Raw genomic sequence first — 22,297 nt, 5'->3', positions numbered from 1 at the left:
TCATTTATATTTATTTTAGACCGAGAAAGGTTAAGAAACGTGTGGTAATTTGTAAATAATAGTAATAATCCACAATTTAAACCCCATACTATATTCATTAATGGAGCTCTACAAGTCACTGCATGTTCTACAACACTGTCCTGCAAATATTTCAGAATTAAAGCCTTGTGTTAACAAATTAAGGAATTCTGTCCACAGTCTTTACTTTTTTTGCATCTCCGTAACATATTCTACAGATAGACATCGAAACTGTAGTAATGTAGCTGATATGATGTCAATATATCACCTTCACTGTCACGCGGCTCACTCGGGCAGTGTGGCTGCTCTAACCTGTTAACATGGACGCAGAATTAAAGGGTAACGCAGCTGCCACGTGCTCCTGACGTTCGTGGTGTGGCCGAGGCTTAATGGTGCCAGTCAAGATATTCAGTGCCGTGCAATGGCAACCTTTAACCTCTGCACATTTTCGTATTCGGTGTCACGTCTCACACTTATTTGTGAGTGGGGTTGTGTGTAGGTTGTTTAAAAAGTCCTCATCACATAAACGCTGTGAAAGATCAGCAGTGTATATACCCATACAGGGGCAGGTAACATGACCGACTACTGGTTCACATAAATGCTGTTGTGTCTGATCTGTTGCCCTCACTTGACTCTGGTTGCTAAGCAAACTGACGCTGGAGATTGTGTCTGGATATTGTTTCACACTGGAGAGGTCTTGTTTCTCACTGCAAGTGAAGATGTTGAAGACAACCCCCCATCAAGCCTCATCTCAGAGGACATGAGTTTCCTACTTTGTCATTTGTTTCACTGTCAATCACGTTGTCTACAGAGAAATCAAACGTCTCGATCAGCAAGAGGATTAAACAGTTTATTCCTTCTTTTTTTGGTTTACAAACAAAAAGGCACCCATTGATTTATTGTTTTTGGAGTTTCACATTGACAATGGCAAAAACTCCTTTTCCTCCTTCTGAAAGTGAACACAGTGTGCTCACCGTGCAAGCAGGAGCAACGAAACGACAGTCACCTCAAGAACCACATGAACACATTTAAAAAATGAGCATTGACACTGTAACCAGTCTGAAACTATCCCAACCTCAGAAGAGAAACTTATTATTAGCTATGCTAGTACGGCCATGTTGTGTTGGCCACGTGAAAACAAGAAAACCATCACTCCCGCTTTGATACCAGTGATCAATACACCAGGCCATCGGAAGGAGAAGAAAACAGACTGGTAACATCTGTACATGAAAACAACAGTGCATCATCACAACGGATTGTTTTGAATATCCACAAGGAATGAGCCTTTAGCCCTACATGGGAAAAGTAAAGAATGATTACATATACAGTATATAAACCAGTTGAAGCGCCAAATCCAAAATGAGAGTTCCCAAAGCTGTGATCCATTATTCATATAGTTTCCTTCACGATGGTTATGTCATGTGAGATTTCTGGATTTAGATTTTTTCATTAGTTATTTGAAGTGGAAAAGGGTGATGTCACACATTTCTATGCACCAATCAGGATTTAGCAAGGCCTGCCAACATGCCCGTGTCGATCAAATGTGATCCGACCACACCCGTACAGCTCTGGTGACTTTCTGATTGTTGATCGCTCTGAAATGAAGACTATGACAACCTGACAGACATAACTTAAATGAATAGTTTTGGGAAATACGCTTATTCTCTTTCTTGCCAAAAGTTAATTTTGATATCATTCATGTCTGCTGGAGCCAAAAACCTGTTAGCTTAGCTTAGCATAAAGACTAGAAACAGGTTGAACCGCTAGCCTGGCTCTGTCCGAAGATAATAAAATCTACTAATCAGGACCTATAAAGGGTCGTGTCTAGAGGGTAACCTGCAAATTGCAAAAACTCTTGCAAGACTCACTGCCCGACGACCTATCATAACCTTATATTAATCATTCCAGGTCAATGCCTAATGCCGGGTACACACTACACAAGAATCAAGCTGATTTTATGGCACCGATCCCTCCCCCCCCCGCCCCCCCACAACGATCACTAAGGCCCCGATCTTTTGTGGTTCTAAAGATGATCTTCCCAGATGTTCCAGTGGTGTGATTCCGATCGGTTCAAAAGTCCATCCTGGCCGCACCGATTTCAAATCGTAAATATTAAACATGTTCAATATTTACGATGGGATATCCTGTTGTGTGTGTGTGTGTGGGGAACCCCGAGGACAGCCGATGATGAGGTCACGTGGGGAGGAAGGATAGCCAATCGAGAACCAAGCTGACTGAAGAAGGAAGGACAACCACCGCCATCCCAGCGGCCCGTAACAGTTGCAGCTAATGCAAAACGTGAAGCATAAAGTAGTAGTTAGATGGAGCTCAGAAATGGAGGTTTATTCAACGTGTCTCCATGACTTCATCCATCCATCCTTCCTTCGGGAATTTTCAGTACAAATTAGTGCAAAAACTAACCACTAATTCTCCCTCCCCGCCGTCGGCCATGTTTGTTTACACTAAAGTCACGTTTGATCGCGAGATATTTTGTGAGATTTCCGTTTTGGTTTTTCTTAGTCGTGACACTTGTTGTTCATGAATGAATTTGTTAGTGTGTGCTGGCTGTTTGGGCCAAATCGTTGCTCTCCACACACTACAGGAACAAAACTGTTCAATTTAACAGAACATGTCGTCATGTGTGGGCTCTCCCACATTTTCAAAATCTGTTAAGCCTTAACCTTAACCATCTCACCGGAGTTTTGCAATTTGTGGGTTACCTTCCAGCCACGACCCCTATGAAGCTCTCTAATTATTAACATGTTGTATAAACTTGTCTCATCTGTACAAAAACCCAACACGTTGCTGTGCAACGGGGGCGTCTTCTCGTCATCGTGAGGTTGCTACGCAACCAGCAGAGACTGGAGAAAGTCCAGAGATTATTGCATATTTACTGATGAATATTTCATGTTATACACAAATACTTAGATATTTAAAACTATGTTTTCAATTATTTGCATAATGGATCAATGTAACTCTATTAAGGATTTGTTCCAAGTGGAGTAGATGCTGGTAGTTCCTCTCACTTCTCAAGAACAAGCTTGAAGAGAAGCCTAAATCAGACACACCGTTGCTTTTCTCCCAACAAGCCATTCGGCATCGCCGAACTGACCTCCTCACTCGACCCGTCACAAAGCAGATGGAGTTACAAACAGCAACAATTCATCACACGGCACACTTCATGTTAAAATGACAGCCAGGAACAGCGTTGTTAGTTTAGTTTAGGTTTCAGGAGTCAAAGGAAGATTCTGGCTGTGCGAACAAGTCAGGCTGCGTTATTCTGCTATTACATTCAGAGAGGGAAAATTTACAAGTACATACTATACAGTAAAGTCACGTACAGTAACATTTAAATGGAGCTCTGGACAGACCGCTCTTCCTGTTGACGTATTTACAGCAGCTGGAGTTGCTTCAGGAAGCTTGTCGTCGGTAAAATAGCCACGCGATATCATAGCATAAAAAATACATCAGCATTTCATCGTCTACCTAAATAGAGCTGTACACAAAATAATTAGAAAACATGGATCTGATTGCTCTCTGTTCACATTGTTAGAATATTGGAAAAAAGTTCAGGCACGACTCACAACTTGCACTCGTCTTTCCACCACCAAGTCACATGATCCTTTGTAAAAAATGGCATGAAAAACACCGACATCGCATTCCTTAATGAAAACAGGACATTCACAGGATGGACGTGTCGCTGTTTTGAAGCCGCTATGGCCGAAGACACTCTGAGCAGACACATGCAAGCACGACCAGGGATGTGCACACGGTCACACCCTAATAAGTAACAGACAGGTAAACCTCGGGCATGTTAAACCCAAGACTTAATCTGGCAATGAGGGGTTAATTATGAGCCTCATGTTGCCAATTCTGTAACAAAATCGACATTTCTTATGTAACAAGACGGAATGATGAAGGCAACAGAACGGTCCAAGGGTTTACCAGCAGCTTATAAACAGCATGAGCACATGACCAAAATCCTGCACACTTCTATTTACAGAAGCAACTCAATGAACGAGTAACATGACAGACCAGGACCCATAAAATGACTCGATCACACGGAGGGAGATGACTAACAGAACCTTTCACACAGAGGGGGGCGAGCTACAGTTGGAGCTACCTGAAAGTAGTGTAATAACAAAAGAGTCATCACCCACAGTGACCGACTGGTCCGTGACCCAGTAGGTCAACCGGTACTGAAAAAAAGAGTTTCAATTCTGGAGTATAGCGTAGAGAAAAGAAGCCAGAAGTGACAATATGTTCTGTTCTCATCCTCCACTGAGCTACCAGTCTGCCAGCTAAGAGGTATTTTGGCAAAAAAAGCGCTTGAAAATCAAATGACTTTCAGATACGAAAAAAGAAAAAAAGAAAAAGGAATTAACCTGCAAGAAAAAACAAGCTTGATTTGTAAGATGATGCTGATGTGAGAACAATGAGTTGGTAGGCACTGACTGGATAAAGCCATCGGATTACAATCTACGTTGTGCTTGGTCCTAATGAGGGAACGAGCCCTGGGGGACATTCAGGAGTGCACTGGTGTTGAGTGTGTGTCTTTGAAGAGTAAAAGACAACTCTAGGTAGGGCACTCTCTCTCTCTCTCTACCAAGCTGTTGGGTGTAAAGGGCTTTGGTCTGCTTTAAACAATGATCTCTAGACTAGTCTGTCCCTGAACAAGCCTCCGCTGAATCCTCCTTTACCTGCCTCCAACCAAATGTGAAAAAACCTGGCTCCGCCGCCCCAGAAAGCTGAGAGCAGCATGCGCTTTTGCCGAGCAAAAGCTGCTGCCAGATTAAAACCCTGCTGAGAATACCAGGTTTTTATAACATTTCAATAGGCCTTACAAGCAGAAAAAAGAACCACACACAAACTCAAGGGAGAACAAGAATGAAAACAAAACCAAAAAGTTGAACTTACACAGCAGCTGAAGTGGTTACTGTTCAATGAAAGATTTAGCTCCAGAAGAAGAAGGAAGCCTGGACTGACTCAAAACTCAACTGAGGCTTCTTGAAGCAGAGCATCAGCCAATGCATAGCTTTGTTTTTCAGGCAGCCAGGCGAGCAGACCGACGAGGTGGAGCAGGTTTGGATGCCCTGCAGCAGTAAAGCTGGCACCAAAGAGGGGGAGGGGGGGGGGGTTGGACTGTGTGGACATGAACAGAATGATGATCCTGTGTCTTTAACTAGTCCCAGTGCTGTTAGTCTGAGTTTTATGAGATGCTAGAGATGGGGTTAAGATGGATCGGAAATATGCAACAGTTAGACGTGCTGTGGACTTCCAGGCTCGTCCAGCAGCTCCCGTCTGTGTTCATGGGGATTTAACGGTTCCACTTAGTCCTCGAGGCAAACGCGGGTGGCCAAGAGACAGACAGCAGGAAAAGCTCTCATCATCCACGGCCGGTGGTTCTTCTTCATTTCTTGGCCCCCTTGGCCTCGCCGGCCGCCGCCCCTCGCCCTGTCCCGGGCTCATTATCTCATGGTGGAGGAAGCTCTGAAGTAGGAGAGGAATTTGAAGCAGAGGCTCACCACGAAGTACCAGATGTTTCTGGCCATCTGGGAGCGGGCGATGAAGACGCGCCAGATGAGCACCACCAGGACGGTGTTGAAGGTGTAGCGGATGTTCCTCAGCCTGGGGAGACAGACAAATCATGGATTTCATGAAGACGTGAAGTGTGAGACGGTTTATTCTGAACACACGAGTCTAGTTCTCCAGACCCTCCCCTTTTAATCTAAAGTTTCTGAATACTCAATTATTCACATGAGCAGGAAGCTGGGAGGATTACTGCCACTCGGACTGGACTACCCACTCCATGATAATCTGACACCCTCCCCCCCACTGGTTAATGGAAGGTTGGACTGAAGGATATGTATCTACTGTATGGTGTCCTAGAGGACTACTACGCTGGATTTGTTGCCGTGTCTCGATGTGATTCCACTCTTACTTGTTGAGGTGTTTGCGTGCAGCAGGCAGACCCGACAGCTCCTCGTTCAGGACATATTTTTTGGTGCCCATGCAGTAACTCTCCATGTACTCCGCCCAGTGCAGCTGACGCACGTCGAAATTAAACACCTACAGAGATCAAAACACAAGAAACATTCTCAGTCACCTTTAAAATGATTGGTATCAGAGGTATGACATCTATTATCAACATTTAGATTTGGTGACTTGTTTTAGTGGCTGGTACCACTAATGTAGATATTACAGAAGGAAAAAAAAGGATGGTCGTCCCTCACTCTGCGGAGGATACAACATTGGTACATTTTAGTCTGTAAGATGATCTCTGGCAAACTTCTGACTTAATTAAGCCGGAAGTTTGTAATTCTCCAAAACAGCTCTAATCTAAGGTCACATTAATGGCTTCAGTTTAAAGTTCCTTCTATCAGTACAGAAGCCTGTTCCACTACGGTCCTTGGTCCAGGAACCATCTGCAGGCCAAGCTTAAACCTGAGACCCTGATCTCTTTAAATGATTTTAAACATAGAGTAAAGGAAGTGGTCACTGCAAGCTGCAGTTGTTTCAATTAAATAGCAAAACACATGACCAACATGCTGCCCTGTTAATGCACTGGATGATGACGTAATGTACAGACGTAGGCAAAGTTGTTGGTACCCTTCCGTTAAAGAGAGAAAAACCCACAATGGTCACTGAAATAACTTGAAACTGACAAAAATAATAATAAATAAAAATTTACTGAAAATTAACTAATGAAAATCAGATATTGTTTTTGAATTTCGGTTCAACAGAATCATTTTAAAAAACAAACTAATGAAACTGGCCTGGACAAAAAGTGATGGTACCCCTAGAAAAGATGTACAATAATGTGACCATAGGGACATGTTAAACTAAGGTGTGTCCTGTAAATAGCATCACAGGTATCTTCAAACTTGTAATCAGTCAGTCTGCCTATTTAAAGGGTGAAAAGTAGTCACTGTGCTGTTTGGCATCATGGTGTGTACCACACTGAACATGGACCACAGAAAGCTAAGGCGAGAGTTGTCTCAGGAGATTAGAAAGACAATTATAGACCTTCATGTTAAAGGTAAAGGCTATAAGACCATCTCCAAGCAGCTTGATGTTCCTGTGACTACAGCTGCACATATTATTCAGAAGTTTAAGGTCCACGGGACTGTAGCCAACCTCCCTGGACGTGGCCGCAAGAGGAAAATTGATGACATATTGAAGAGACGGATAATACGAATGGTAACCAAAGAGCCCAGAACAACTTCCAAAGAGATTAGAGGTGAACTCCAAGGTCAAGGTACATCAGTGTCAGATCGCACCATCCGTCACTGTTTGAGCCAAAGTGGACTTAATGGAAGACAACCGAGGAGGACACAAATCATAAAAAAGCGAGACTGGAATTTTCCAAAATACATATTGACAAGCCACAAAGCTTCTGGGAGAATGTCCTTTGGACAGATGAGACAAAACTGGAGCTTTTTGGCAAGTCACATCAGCTCTATGTTCACAGACGAAGAGATGAAGCATCCAAAGAAAAGAACACTGTACCTAATGTGAAACATGGAGGAGGCTCGGTTATGTTATGGAGCTGCTTTGCTGCATCTGGCACAGGGTGTCTTGAATCTGTGCAGGGTACAATGAAATCTCAAGACTATCAAGGCATTCTGGAGCGAAATGTGCTGCCCAGTGTCAGAAAGCTTGGTCTCAGTCGCAGGTCATGGGTCCTCAAACAGGATAATGACCCAAAACACAGCTAAAAACACCCAAGAATGGCTAAGAACAAAACATTGGACTATTCTGAAGTGGCCTTCATGGGTGGGCCAACATACCTGTGGACAGGTGCAGAAGTCTCATTGAGAGTTACAGAAATCACTTGATTGCAGTGATTGCCTCAAAAGGTTGTGCAACTAAATATTAAGTTAAGGGTACCATCATTTTTGTCCAGGTCAGTTTCATTAGTTTGTTTTTTAAAATGATTCTGTTGAACCACAATTCAAAAGCAATATCTGATTTTCATTAGTTAATTTTCAGTACATTTTTATTTATTATTACTTTTGTCAGTTTCAAGTTATTTCAGTGACCATTGTGGGTTTTTCTTTCTTTAACGGAAGGGTACCAACAATTTTGCCTACGTCTGTATTTGTCGTACCTATTGTTGCCGTTGTGATTTAAATGTTCTTTTTATGTGTTGGATGCTGCTATTTGACCCCGTCTTGGCTATAGGTCTCACTTGTAAAAGAGGTTTAAATCTCAATGTGACTTCTTAGTTAAATAAAGGTTATGATGAAATATAAAATACAAACAAAAGATGTGTTCAGCCACCATACACTGATGGATGATTGAAGTTTTTTGGGAATTGTGAAAAAAAGCAACAGTAAATATATAAACACTACATCACTATAAATCAATATTAATCTAAAATGTAAACACTATTTACTGTAAGTCTACAGCCACATCGGTGGCTCTGTGGTACTATAACCTGAATGCTAATGCTAGCATGCTACCATGCTCTCAGTGACACTGTTAAAGGTCCCATATCGTGCTCATTTTCAGGTTCATACTTGTGTTTTGTGTTTCTACTAGAACATGTTTACATGCTTTAATGATAAAAAAACAACTTTATTTTCCTCATACTGTCTGCTTCAATATACCTGTATTCACCCTCTGTCTGAAACGCTCCGTTTTAGTGCATTTCAACGGACCTGCAATGGAATTGCGTTGCTAGGCAACAGCTTGGGTCCATGTTTACTTCCTGTCAGCTGATATCATTCACATCCACTGCAACAGGAAATAAACTGGGACACATTTAGAATCTTTACGTTTCAAACTGTGAAATGGTCTAAATATTGTAGATTTGTGACATCACAAAATTACAGAAATCCTGACGGCTTGTTTCAAACGCACAGTTTCTGAATACGGGCTGTGTGTATTTCTCCACGGATTGAGCGTTTCGATACTTTCACAGTATTCAAATAGCACTTCAACCTGCTTTATAATATAAAAGACAAGAAAATCGTACTTTTTACAATATGGGACCTTTAACATGCTGATGTTAGCAGGTAACATCTACCAGCTTTACAATCTTAGCTGAATATAATTAGCACTAAACTCAGAGTTCAGCTGAGGCTCATGGGAATGTCATTTTCTTTCAGATATTTGGTCATTAACCAAAGTATTGGTCCAATTCCACATTTGACCTGATGATGACGATGAGTTTAGAGATGACCTCGGTCAGTAAAACCGATCCTCTAGGGAATACACGCTATGGACCATGTAGACCAGAGATAAACCAGCGCTGGTTCTACGGCGCTGCCCCGAGAGACAGAGACACAGCAGGCCTTTTTTACACAGGTGTTACTATTAACACTAACAATGTGTCAACAGCTAAATTGATTCTATAGACTCGTTGGAGATGAGCCAGGCCTGAGCAGAATCAATCACCGGCGCCCAATGCACGCCGGTTAGATTTGTGTCCGACTTGCTCTAACGTCATGCACACGTTGAGCAGCGATAACCTCACCAGATTGAGGTGGCCGCAGTTTTTAGAGCCAGGCGTCGCAGTTGCTCTCCACCGACTGCAAGACCCAGGGCATTATGGGAAACGCATGGCTGTCGCCTGATCAAAGAGCTGATTGGCTCTTAACAAACACCACGTGTAGTAGAAAGTCACATCTTTCTGTGTAATTGTAATATTTAACGCTAGATTGTAGGTTATTAGTCTCATATTGTGCAATGAAGGTTTCATCTGTTAACAAACACATCTTGTGTGGTTGATAATAATAATAATGAAGGTTATTAATATAGCACTTATCAAAACGAGTGCTCATTACAACGTGCTTTACAGGGCGGACATAAAGAGAATAAAGGATAGAATCCGATGCCAGATCCACACGCACATTTACACATAGATTTACAAATAAATATAAATAAATCTGAATGTGGTCTGCAAACTACAAGTGGCCTACAGATCGGATCTAACAGGATGTCACTATATCTGGGACTTCCTGTAAATTCTTTGAAGGCCGCTGGAAACTGTCCAATTAGACCACAGCTTTTTGTTATTATGAACGGCCGAACGGTGTGTCGCTTTAAATGCTGCGGCCGCAAGGAATTGTGGGAAGTTATTCTCTCTTTTTCTATGGTAAAGGATGCTCCAGTGTATCCTCTGCTAAAGGAGATGATAAAGGAAGCATTGAAGTTCCTTTCCTCAGCATTTAGAGAATTCAAACAGCTCTTATCACGGCTGCTACTGAGATACTTCAGCATCATTTCACTCCGTTAGGAACCTTCCTGAGCAAGTTGGTGCTGTTAGCAGCTAAAGGCTGCTAACAGCACCAACTTGCTAGGTGGGAGAAAGGCATTTAAAACTCATTTCAAGACAACTATTTCCAAAATGAGGAATTTCAAATACTATTGTAGACTTCCTAATATAATACACAGCGTTAAGAGTATTTGGTCATCAGATATGAATGGATGTCAGTGTCTCATAGTACGGGAACAACAGCTCTAATGTGTAGACAAGAGGACATAAAGTGACAGTCACATCCTCCACAAATTCCTGCAGACAGCTCCCCTATTCCTACTAGTAGACGTCACCAGTGGATGAATAAGTCACTGTGTTGCAGCCAGCCTACTAACGGAGTGGTTAATCAGTGTGCCGCCTCCTCGCTGTGTAGAGTGTGTGGGAGGGGGGTGTACACAGTGTGAATGATGTGAGGATCAGCGTCATGCGCGTCCTTCCCTACAGTACCTTCTTGTCATCAGGGCTCATCTGGCCAATCAGCATGGCCACGTTGTCGTTGTTCCACACCCAGGAGTGACTGGTGAAATACTCCAGGACCATCATGGCTTTGTGGAGGCGTGTGATTGTCTTCATCATCCTGTCGTAAAAAAGGAGTGGTGGAACGCAAGATGGAGAATGAGGGACGGCAGTGATAATGTGGAGGAAGATGAGAAAAAGAAGAACGGATCAAAGGGGGGACGGTCGACAAAACATCGATGAGGACGATGCAGGAGAAGAGGAGTGTACGGCCAGATGCATGAGTAGAGAGAGGTGGTGGGATGGAGCAGAGATGGAGGGGTGGACAAGTGTGAGAGGAGGAATAATGAAGGGAGAGCAGAGATAAACATCAACGTTAGAGGAGGAACAACGGGGGTTCTGATTTAGTCTCACAATTGGTCATTTAACACCGTAACAGATGTGCATGGACTAGCTCAGAACGACATGTTTCACATTCTGTGCCTCGGGCAGATTTTGATTGTGATAACTAACATATGCAGGTGATATTGGAGCTGTACAGTGCCATGTGTGTTTGTGCACCTCTTGACCCTGAATGATCTAAACTTGTGACTTTATTATTTTAAGCTAAGCTTGGACATTTGGGGTCGTCCATAGTTTTCTACACACCCCCCATTTTATTTTTTACAATGTTAACATTAACTGTCGTGGACACCGTGTTCTGCAGGTCTGGCTCTGACATGTTCAAATGATATAATGATTCATAGAGAGAACGGATGCCAGTATATATATATATATATATCTATAGATAGATATCTATATATCTATAGATATATAGATATCTATATATCTATAGATATATATATATATATATATATAGATAAATTAATAATATAAAGATTCACTTTAACTATTTTCCAAATAGTCAAGAGGGCTGTCCAAACATCGTCACAGCACTGCCAGTAGTCTGGTGTGTGACTCCTCCTCCCATGAGGACGATGACTGATGAACTCAGCTGCAGACTAACTGGATTGAATGTGTGTGCAGGGACAGGAGGACACACACACTACGCTGGTATAGAGACCCAGAATCTACATTTAGGTCAGAGGAAATAATGAAAATGCAACAAATGAAACCTGCTTTTGCTGCCAGGGACACCGACTCCCTATGTAGACAAGTATTGTCCTCCTGTTCACACAAGTGAATCCAGTTAATATACATCTGTGTTAGTTCAGGTTTCAGGAGCTTCATCATTCCCAAACCAGTAACCAGTGTTGTGGTAATAAGGGTGTGAATGTTAAAAACAGCAGTGGCCATTATAGTGAGATCACAGGAGAGTCTCTGAGTCCTCAAACTGCACGTTTGTAATGCAGCGAATTTGAAACTGTTCTCTAAAAACCTTTGACAGTAATCGAATGGTTTGCGACGATTTCAATTTGTGTCTGAATACGAAGGCCTTCGTCCGGCGACGGGCCCCGCTCTATCTGAAGACATGCTGGGATTTTTAAGACATGTCGAGGCAGATCGAGAGGACTCAGATTTCCTCCTGTGAAGGATTCAGAGGACGTGACAGACATGCATGTTTGATCAGCACACAGAGGCAGAGATAATCATTACTTACATTGCAGCTGCTGACAGAACCAATCAAATCAAACCACAACCCCCCTAGAATGTGAGTCAGCAAACTAAGCCAAATTCATTTCAGACAGCCAAACACCACATGCAAAGTCAGCGGATAAAGAGCGGTTGTATTGAGGGGCGAATGCTTGGTGGTACTGGGCTACATCTAACGTCTGAAATACCTCTTGGCTTACAGAGAAGAGAGAACACATACATGTGGATGTATCAGTCACTTCACATGCATGGGGGGGGGGGGGTTGTGTTCAGTGGGACGTCATCTGTCTCTGACTGGACACAACTTTTTTTTTAAATGACCAAAAAGTCCCATGGTGCCTTGGGATTTTCCATGATTGGGTGAGAAGTGGAGGGGGGGGGGGGGGATGGCAATAATGGAAGTCATGTTCACAAAAAGGGAAGTCTCCTTTAAAAGGGACTGTTTGTAAGAATCAGAAATGTCTTGTTAACAGCTACACCTGTGGCCGTTAAGTCAACGAAAGTCAGCGTCCTGTTGCTCGCGCTTGTGCTCGCTCTACATAGACATGAATGGGCATCGCTCAAAACAGTGAGGCGACACACGTCAGCTAAAAGCACAATATCACTCTATATTTCAGCTGCTTGGCAGTAATGTTAGCTGACCAGACGAAGGTCTCTCCATGAATCAATGCTGATCCTAGTGTTGGCTTTTCCTGCTTCAGCCTCCAGACCGCGGCCGGAGGGAACAGGGGAGACACCGGAGTTTTGGTCGGAGACGATAACGTTTCTCTCTGCGGAGCCCCGTCACTTCACCAGACACGGGAAACCTCTGTTGGTCTGGAGGAGCTGCAGCAGTTATTTCTGCACAAACATCCACTGTACATTCACTAGATATTCTCAGAGCTAAACTAACTCTTCTGCAGTGTGGAGTGTGCACGCATGCACGTGAGAGTGGAGCGAAAGAGGGAGAACGAGCGCGTCGTGTGTGAGTGAAGGCAGGCAGAGGAGCAGAGTACAGCAGAGACTCCGGTCCTGGAGACCAAAGCTACGGTCTCCCCCGCGTCCTCCGACCGCGGCCAACACTGTTTAACAGACGGGCTTCACTAGATACAACCAAGAGGTTTTGGTGCTTCCGTGTAGTTTGTGTTGGAGTCTGAGTCTGAACAGCGTAGCCACACGCGAGCGCGCATGGGACACCGACCCGCAATGATTTATACGTGTAAGAAGTTACAAACAGTCCCTTTAAAATAAAAACATATTCCTAAAAAAACAGAGCAAGAAGCTGAAAACGTGCTCTCGTTGTCACGACTCCCGTCTTCACTAATAAAGTCCAGCTGAAACCACGAGGTCGGGTAAAGACACAGCAAACGTTTGCTTTGGTTTTGTTCTGTTTACCACCATCCCACAGAACCAGTCGGTAAAACAACAAACACACTCTCACACACACTCACGCACACACACACACACACACACACACACACACACACACACACACAGGATGGGAGGGTGGGTTTGTGGGAAAGGTGGGAAAGGTGGGGGGGCTGACTGGCAGTTGCAACCTTACCGGGGCTTGCGGCCTGTTAGCCAGAGATAGCCGTCATAGAGCAGGGCTGGCAGCGTGTGGCTGACAGTGGTCCAGTACTGATTAGTAAAGGGGTTGGAGCGCAGATTGACATTAGGCCTTCTGAAGGCCTGCTCTAAGGGATTGCTCTTGAAGGTCATGTTTATACAGTACTCTGTAGGAGAGAGATACACACACGACAGGACAGGAGGACACAAAGAGGACTAGGTGAAGAAGTTCCTCCTCCTATGGACACTAGGCACCATGCAGGCCCTGTGTGATGACCACCGCTAGTCACTACAGCAGCAGTGTGACATCTTTTACTATCTGGATTTCAAAAAGACAACTGATCCAATTCACTTAACTGACAATTCAGCAGCTAGCAAAGGTTTTTTCACAGGGCCAACACCAGGGTTGGGTTCCCAGAAGTGTCTTTCAGACTGAAGTCCACCTCAGTCCATTGGTCAGCTGAACTGAGATGACCTTAGCGCTGACATTTTGGGAACCCAACGGAGAATACGAACATTGCAGGTAGCAAGATGGAAAGAGTGCAGAACCCATCAGTTAAGAGAGCAGCTGGGTTATACATTCTTCACCTCCCAACAACAACAACAACTGCACACAAGCATCATGTGACACATTAGCATCGCAGCTACCACGTTAGGCTACCACACTAAAAAGAAAAGTGACAGGACTAAAGCAGCAGAGGATGTGTGTGCGCGTGTGTGAGAGAGAGGGGGTTTTGGTGTTAAAACAGCAGCAGAGGTGCGGCGCGTCCGAGTCGGCGATGATGATGGTTACCTGGGCTCTCGTCCAATCAGCCTGAGGTACAGATCATAGAGGAAGGCCGGAGCCTTGTGGCTCACGGCGATCCAGTACTGATTGATTAGGTGATTGGATGTGAGATTAACATTGGGCCGACGGAAGGCCTGCTCAAGGGGGTTCCTCTTGAATGTGGATATTACATGGTACTCTAAGAGACAGAAGGTTGTTCAACACAGGTCAGCAATCAGCAGGTCAATACAGTTCTTCTTGTTTATATGCTTGACTGAAAGCTTTGGTACTGCTGGCTAAAATCAATCTGTCAAAGAATGAAATACCTCCTCTGATAAAGCTCATGTATTTCACCCAAATGTTAGTAGAACATATTAATATAATGATAGATTATTAGTATACTATAACTGTGTACCTCACAAGACACAGACTAACTAAACAGAATAATGCAAATCTAACTTTCTACAGATTAACATGTCTATTGACTTCTCTGAGAGTTTCCAGAAAATACTGGAGCTTCATTATTTGGGCAAAACAATTTCACAGCGTGGTCTAATAACAGCTGTTCTGGATGATCTTCCTCAGCAGACGAGCCCAGTTGTCATGGAATAGTACAAGTTCATTTTCTGATGTTTTGTGAACTGCTGTGGCCGTGAATCAACTTCCAGCCTGCTGGGCCAAACTCCACCTGCTGTACAAGACTGGGATCATGAGGATTAGGGATGCACCGATACCGATACCGATACCAGTATCGGGTATCGGGTCCGATACTGTGCTCATGTACTCGTACTGGCATCGATACCACTTTACGGCAGCGTGACGTTAACCTCTCGTCACTATCTTTCGGGTCCTCAGTCTCCACCTCCCCAACGGTGCGGGCAAGACGGGCCGGTGGTGCGCCCGACTCCCCGGGGCCAGGATCCCACCTCAGCCTCACTTTCATTGCGCCACAGGGTTTTGATTGCACCCTCTGATTCGCGCGTGCGTTAGACTCCTTGGTCTGTGTTTCATGACAAGTCGGGTGGGTTGACGATAACGCCACAGACCTCTGGCGCCTTTTACATGGGCTATGGCACGACGCAGTTTGGGGCGCACTGAGGACAGTCCGCCCCGGTCGACAGTCGCACCGGGAGCAGGGAGCCCCGTCACGGTGCGGCGAGGTACAGGGGGGGAACACTGTAAAGCTGCGTCCGCGAGCCTTCTTCACCCCGAGCCTTTCCACGCCGACCTAGAGCCGGTCGTGTCGCACCGCCTCGTATGCGGCACTCCCCAGCCTGCCGTGTGTCGCTCACACCCTCCAGCTGGCTGTTAACGAGGGTCTTTTGGCACAGAGAAGTACTCGTATTGGCGAGTACCAAAATGTAAGTACTTGTACTTGAACTCGGTCTGAAAAAAAGTGGTATCGGTGCATCCCTAATGAGGATGATGATGGAAATCTCCAGAACGGACACTAAAATGGACCTTGGGGGTGAGAATGTTTTGGTCCAGAGTGAACTTTAGCCTGTCACTAAATACTATTTGAGATTTCTTGTATCAGACAGCATTAGATTATAAGATGTTCTCGTTATTCTGTCCACCCCCTGAAGCGAGCACTGTGTAATAAAAACAGAGCTGGACTACACAAGTTTAGAGAATGGCAAAAGAAAAACAGCATCAAAGGACAACTTTAAATCCACGGGGCTGTTTAGGCAGTATGGATTCTTTTTCCTAACATCCTGAATCCAACATCACATCTCACTTTCCATGAGTGCTTTACATTAATGAGGACTCAACTATTTCATTCACCGTGCACCAGCTGGAACAAGGTGATTTAAGGCTGCCGAGCCAGTATAGGTTGACGTTACTGATTTGTTTAAGTTCAGGAGTGAATGTATGTAGTGTGACTAAAAGGACAAGGAGTGGGATTGGTTCAATGTCTGTGTGCAACAGGGTTGGACTTCTATTTGAGGGTGGGATTCACAAGGATCCAGCTACAAACAGGATCAACAAGGAAGAGGAGAACAAAAAGCTCTCAGTGTGGGTGTGGCAGGCAGGGGATCGGGTTACAATCAGAGTATGTCATTAGATATACTATAGCTCCCATGGTCAGGGGCCTGTACAGAGGCTGTGTTTAGGGGAAGAGAAAACAAGCATCATACCAACTTCCCCCCAGTGAAACGGGTTGATCCCACCGGTCGTGCAGTTGTAAACCATGATGTTTCTAGACCTGGAAAATGGACGGAATAGTTCAGAGAAATCCACTGAATTTTACTTTCAAAGTACAATCAACATTTCAATCCAAACTGACCTGAGGCCTGAACTACGAAGCAGGATTTAGGGTTAGCGAGGTAACGCAGACGTAGATCGCCATGGTAACTTAGCTGAACGCCTAACCTGCTCCGGAGCAGGTTATGTTCCAGATAAGAGATCAACTCCTATAAAAGCACCGCCTACTGACCAATCAGAGCTCGGTGCGCAGATCGTATGATAATATTACACACATATGAGGAAGTTTAAATCATAATCCAGACTAAAAACAACACAGTTTAAACTGACACATGAAGGAAGGACAGCTGGTTTTATGCTGTGGGTGTTTGCCGCTTTGAATTATGTTGTTAAATTCATTTTTTTTTTTTACTTGCTCTCAAGTCCGTTTCACACCGCTGGAGTCGGGGACGGAGCTGAAAGGCTGAAATAGTCACACATGACACAACTTTGTCAAAGGTCATAATGAAGTGTAATGACCTCATCCATTACACTTCTGAAAGCTATTTATACATCACTGCCCCATCTAGACGACTAGATCTGACTTTTGAGTATTCCGTTAAATTAATAAGTCTGTTAATTTACACATTCGCACATCGGCAATTTTTTTCTTTTGCCAGTTGTTCTTCCTGCATTTGGCAGCTTCAACTATGTCACTTTTAGTCTGGATTCTGTGTTTAACTTCTTCCTATTTGTCAAATATAATTTGCTCTTCCTTTGTAAAATGTGCCGCTCTGCTGTCAGTATACTTCTTCATGTCTGTGATTGTTCATATGCTGCAGCCCGTTCATGTGAACGTGCTCATATCCAGATAGAGAAACTCTGGGTTGATTTATCGAGTTGATAACCAGCGTCGTAGGAACGCTTAGCGGGATCTCGTTTGTTAGGGTTAGTGAAGCCAGATAACGAGAAGATACCCTGGGTATGTTGAACTCGCTTCGTAGTACATGCCTCAGAAGATGTATGTGATCAAGTGTTTTCGAACCTGTTGAGTGTCTGTGATCCAGAGTACCAAGCTGCAGCCAGCGTGGCGTTGATGACCACGTCCACGGGCACCAGATCAGCCACAGCGTCATTAGACGCCCTCATTGTACGCAGGATCCCCTTACCGGCCTAGAGAAGGGGAAGAAAAGACCAACACTAACTTGACAAGTTTACCAAAACGTATATATATATTATAGTCAGTAAAGAATCCCACAGATCCCAACTTCAAGTATTGGACTAATGGGACAGTCAGACACAGCCTACTTTCTGCCTACTTTGCATCGCACACAGTTCAATCTGATTGAACTTTGACACGCCAGATCCCGGGGCTCTCCGACGTGCAGCCAGTTTGAGAGAGATGGGAGGGCTTAGCCATCAGTCGCTCTGTAAATACTGGTAGTTTATCTTCTTGTTTTATAACTGCACTGTGACATAATGAGCTAAAAGAGAAAGCTGCTCGGCTGCAGTGAGTGGAAGGACACTCAGAGGTTAATGACACAGTGAAACGTTTGATAAAAAGCTGGATAATCTGAACTGCTCCACCAGCTCCAGTGTTTACAACCCCACCCACACCATTTCCTTCCACACCCTGTGAGTACATATCTGCAGGCGGATCAGAGAACAGGTTAGATGATATAAGCCAACACTCTGCAGAACGCTACATGGACTATAGACCAACAATGGCAGTTCTCCACCCACAGGGGGAACGTTTGTCATTTCAAACAAAAAAAGGGGTTTGTTTAACCCAGGGGTCAGCAACCTTTACTATCAAAAGAGACATTTTAGGCAAAAAAAACCACAAAAAAAACTCTCTGGAGCCGCAAAACATTTGATCATTGTGATGAAGGTAACACAGTTTATAGTCTAAGTATATAGGATACAAGTCTAATACAGTGAGGACCAAAGCGCTAATGTACTACGGAGTATTAAAGCTACATTGAGGGGAAAAAAAGTCGTAATATTACGAGAATAAAGTCATAACTATACGAGAAAAAAGTCGTAATATTACGAGAATAAAGTCATAACTTTACGAGAAAAAAGTCAAAAATAACACGTTAAATTACTACTTTATAATATGACTTTTTTTCTCGTAAACCTATGACTTCATTCTCGTAATATTATGACTTTATTCTTGAAATCTCAGATTTTATTTTTTTTCCCTCAATGTGGCCCTAATACTCCGTCGTACCGTCGTACCATAGACCTACAACAATGAGAAATAAAATGAAAATGTAAACAAAAAACAGTTATACATTTCCATTTTTAAAAATCCACAGGGAGCCACTGGAGAGGGGCTCAAGACTCCGGAGCCACTGGAGAGGGGCTAAAGACTCCGGAGCCACTGGAGAGGGGCTAAAGACTCCGGAGCCACTGGAGAGGGGCTAAAGACTCCGGAGCCACTGGAGAGGGGCTAAAGACTCCGGAGCCACTGGAGAGGGGCTAAAGACCCCGGAGCCACTGGAGAGGGGCTAAAGACTCCGGAGCCACTGGAGAGGGGCTAAAGACTCCGGAGCCGCAGGTTGCTGACCCTTGGTTTAACCCGTCAAAAAGCTCAAAGCATTACATGAACTAGTAATTGTGTCAAAGAAGCATCTGGAGCAAGTTGTCAATCTGTTGTCCTTTAAAGGAGCCAAAGCTGCAGTAGGTAATGCTTCTCAGGATTAGTACTGGACCTCTCCTGATGCAGCTTGGTGTCATAGATGGATCACATTCAGATGAAAACAGACAAGGCTTTCACTGCAGGATACAGACTACCTCCGTCAGTACTTACTGCTATGAATATTCCACTGGGTCCGTTGAAGTTATCAATCCAACCCTGAAAGAGCAGTCAGAGGAAAGGAGCACAGAATTAGCAGTGAAACCATTAGCTCTTTAATTGACAGATAATACATTCGTACCTTTTCTTGATAAATGACTGACTTTTTGATAATACCGTAATTTCCGGACTATAGAGCGCACCTGATTATAAGCCTCACCCAGTACATTTTTAAAGGAAAAAACATTTTGTACATACATAAGCCGCACCTGTCTATAAGCCGCAGGTGCCCACATTGTAACATGAGATATTTACAAAGAAAGACAGTACACAGAAAGAGTTTTCAAAGTTTTAATAACATACCTTAACTTTTCTTTCCAAACAGTGCCTGTAACGCGGCAGTAACACAGCAGCAACACAGCAGCAACACGGCAGTAACACAGCACTAACAGGGCTGGTTAAAAAAACATAAAAGTCACTGTTAGCCGTCTTCATCTTCCTCCTGTGCACTGAAACCATGGAAGTCTTCCTCCTCAGTGTCGGATTTGAATAGCCTCAGATATACTTCGCCACACACTTTCTCAGTCTCTCTTTCGTTGTCGCTTTCAGTGTCACTCTCATCCTGAGGCAAATTCACTCCTGAGCTTGTGCTGTCCTCTCCGTCACGCAGCAGACCGGCTTTTCGAAACCCGTTGGTGATGGTGGATTTTTTCACACTGCTCCACGCTGACAGGATCCACTGGCAGACTTGTGCAAAAGTTGCTCTTCGCATGCGGCCAGTTTTGGTAAACGATTTCTCGCCGCTGGTCATCCAAGCCTCCCATTCAACTCGGAGTGCCACTTTAAATGCACGATTCACACTAATGTGACTGGCGGCCGTTAGAAAAATGTATAAATTGGCCGCATCATTGCATAAGCCGCAGGGTTGAAAGCGTGTGACAAAAGTCGCGGCTTATAGTCCGGAAATTACGGTAGTAGTTTTAATTGTGCTCATGTACTCGTACTCGCAAAACCGCTCCGCTACAACGGCACCGATGCCACCTTACTTTCACTCCACCTCCCGGACGGTGCGGGCGAGACGGGCCGGTGGTGCGCCCGACCCCGCTGGGCCGGGATCCCACCTCAGCCGGTGCGCGCCGGCCCTCACTTTCATTGCGCCACGGGGTTTTGCTTGCACCCTCTGACTCGCGCGTGCGTTAGACTCCTTGGTCAGTGTTTCAAGACGGGTCGGGTGGGTTGCCGACATCGTCGCACACACACTTTGATGGGACTGTTTCTGTCTGATAACTGTGAAAATGTACCTTTCAGATATTCAGACAGGAGCTGTCTCTGTGTCTCAAACTTTCCTTAACCAGAAATGCAATGTCTTCTGCTTTCCACAGCGATTGGCCAAGAGCAAAAGGTGTGCAGATCTTTTTAACATTCTACATTCCTCACATTCCTCATTCACTGCTCAGCTGCTCCCAACAGCCCCGCTGTTTCAGAGAAGAGACTGGAGGAGTGGGCTGGAAATCTGCGTAGTGTCCTAAGGAACAGTTCTTTCACAGTTTTTTAAAATCTGTGGCACAGGTGGTGTTCAACACACACCAGAAAACATGGCTGCTTCAAATGTCATTATTTCTGTACTCTTGAAACAATGACTTCCTCTCCCTGCTCACTATGTCGACCAGCTTCTCACCCTACGCTCCAGAACCTATGTGGAACTGGGCTTTTTCAACATGACCTTGTTCTAAGAAAGCAGATTTCTGCCTCTAAACACTTTTAAATGTATGGTATTATTCAGAAGACTGGCACATATTTTAAAAACAGGACAAACCCAGAAGACAACAAGACACTCCCAGCTGGGATTTGTAGTTCTCTATGCTTTGCCTTTTCTTGATACATTTTAAACAGCATTCAAAGTTAATCTGGGATGCAGTGAACAATTTCTATTCAACAGTAATTCTCTCGCTGACTTCGAGTTAGTTAAACTAGAATTACCGCCTTGCATTTGTCTGCCTCCGCCAACCAGTCAAGTGTCAACTTACATCATGTCTGTCCAAAATGTCATCACATTTAATCCTGTTAGACATTTGTGTGAAATTGTCTTAATTTGCATATGAATTTTGTTATCGCCAAAAACATGATCTAATCATATTCTAATCAGTTCATCCCAGAGTCAAAGTGGATGTTTGAACCAAATTTGAAGGAATTCCCTCCAGGTGTTTCTGAGATATCACGTTCACCAGAAAGGGACGGACAGACGGACAACCTGAAAACACGATGCCTCCGGTCACGGCTGTTGCCGACATGGAAAAAAAAAAAAAATAAATCATGAAAAAGCAATGCAAGAGCCTAAATCACTCACGGGGAAGGGCTCTTTCCAGCTGGCTCCAACTATGGAGGGTCTGATGATGGCTACGTTGAGGTCTCCGGCCTCCTGCTGCACCAGATACTCAGCCAAGGCTTTGGTGAAGGTGTAGGTGTTGGGACGCTCCCCGATGAGCTTGGGAGTCAGAGCTGACACCAGCTCGTCATCCATCCAGCTGCACCAAAAACAAGGAGAAGAAATAAGACCGGTGTTATACTGGCTACATTTATTAAATCAGCGACAGTACTAACGCAGATGTGTCTTCACATCCTGTGAAATAAATGAAAACAAGAGTCTGCAGCCGTGCTAGCTGCTCTA

General features: G+C 44.2%; 1 protein-coding gene across 4 annotated transcripts in view; it reads right to left on the bottom strand.

Annotated features, from left to right (window-relative positions):
• Positions 1–854: 854 nt before the first annotated feature.
• far1 (fatty acyl CoA reductase 1) overlaps positions 855–22,297 on the bottom strand; it is a 38,140-nt gene continuing 16,697 nt past the window's right edge. For 2 of the 4 annotated variants that reach the window (XM_074631549.1, XM_074631550.1), the window contains exons 6-13: positions 21,977–22,154; positions 19,645–19,689; positions 17,875–18,002; positions 16,784–16,851; positions 14,673–14,844; positions 10,730–10,859; positions 5,960–6,087; positions 855–5,646 (exon numbers count right to left, since the gene is read on the bottom strand). In XM_074631549.1, coding sequence (XP_074487650.1) covers positions 5,487–5,646; positions 5,960–6,087; positions 10,730–10,859; positions 14,673–14,844; positions 16,784–16,851; positions 17,875–18,002; positions 19,645–19,689; positions 21,977–22,154 — 1,009 coding nt within the window. In that variant the 3' untranslated portion in view covers positions 855–5,486. Of the gene's footprint in view, positions 5,647–5,959; positions 6,088–10,729; positions 10,860–13,874; positions 14,047–14,672; positions 14,845–16,783; positions 16,852–17,874; positions 18,003–19,644; positions 19,690–21,976; positions 22,155–22,297 lie in introns of all 4 variants that reach the window. The other 2 variants (XR_012593520.1, XM_074631551.1) reach the window with 2 other exon arrangements.

Source organism: Sebastes fasciatus, chromosome 4, assembly GCF_043250625.1.
Source record: "Sebastes fasciatus isolate fSebFas1 chromosome 4, fSebFas1.pri, whole genome shotgun sequence".
In the NCBI taxonomy this organism is placed as follows: Eukaryota; Metazoa; Chordata; class Actinopteri; order Perciformes; family Sebastidae; genus Sebastes; species Sebastes fasciatus.
This window is presented reverse-complemented; position numbering and strand designations above follow the sequence as displayed.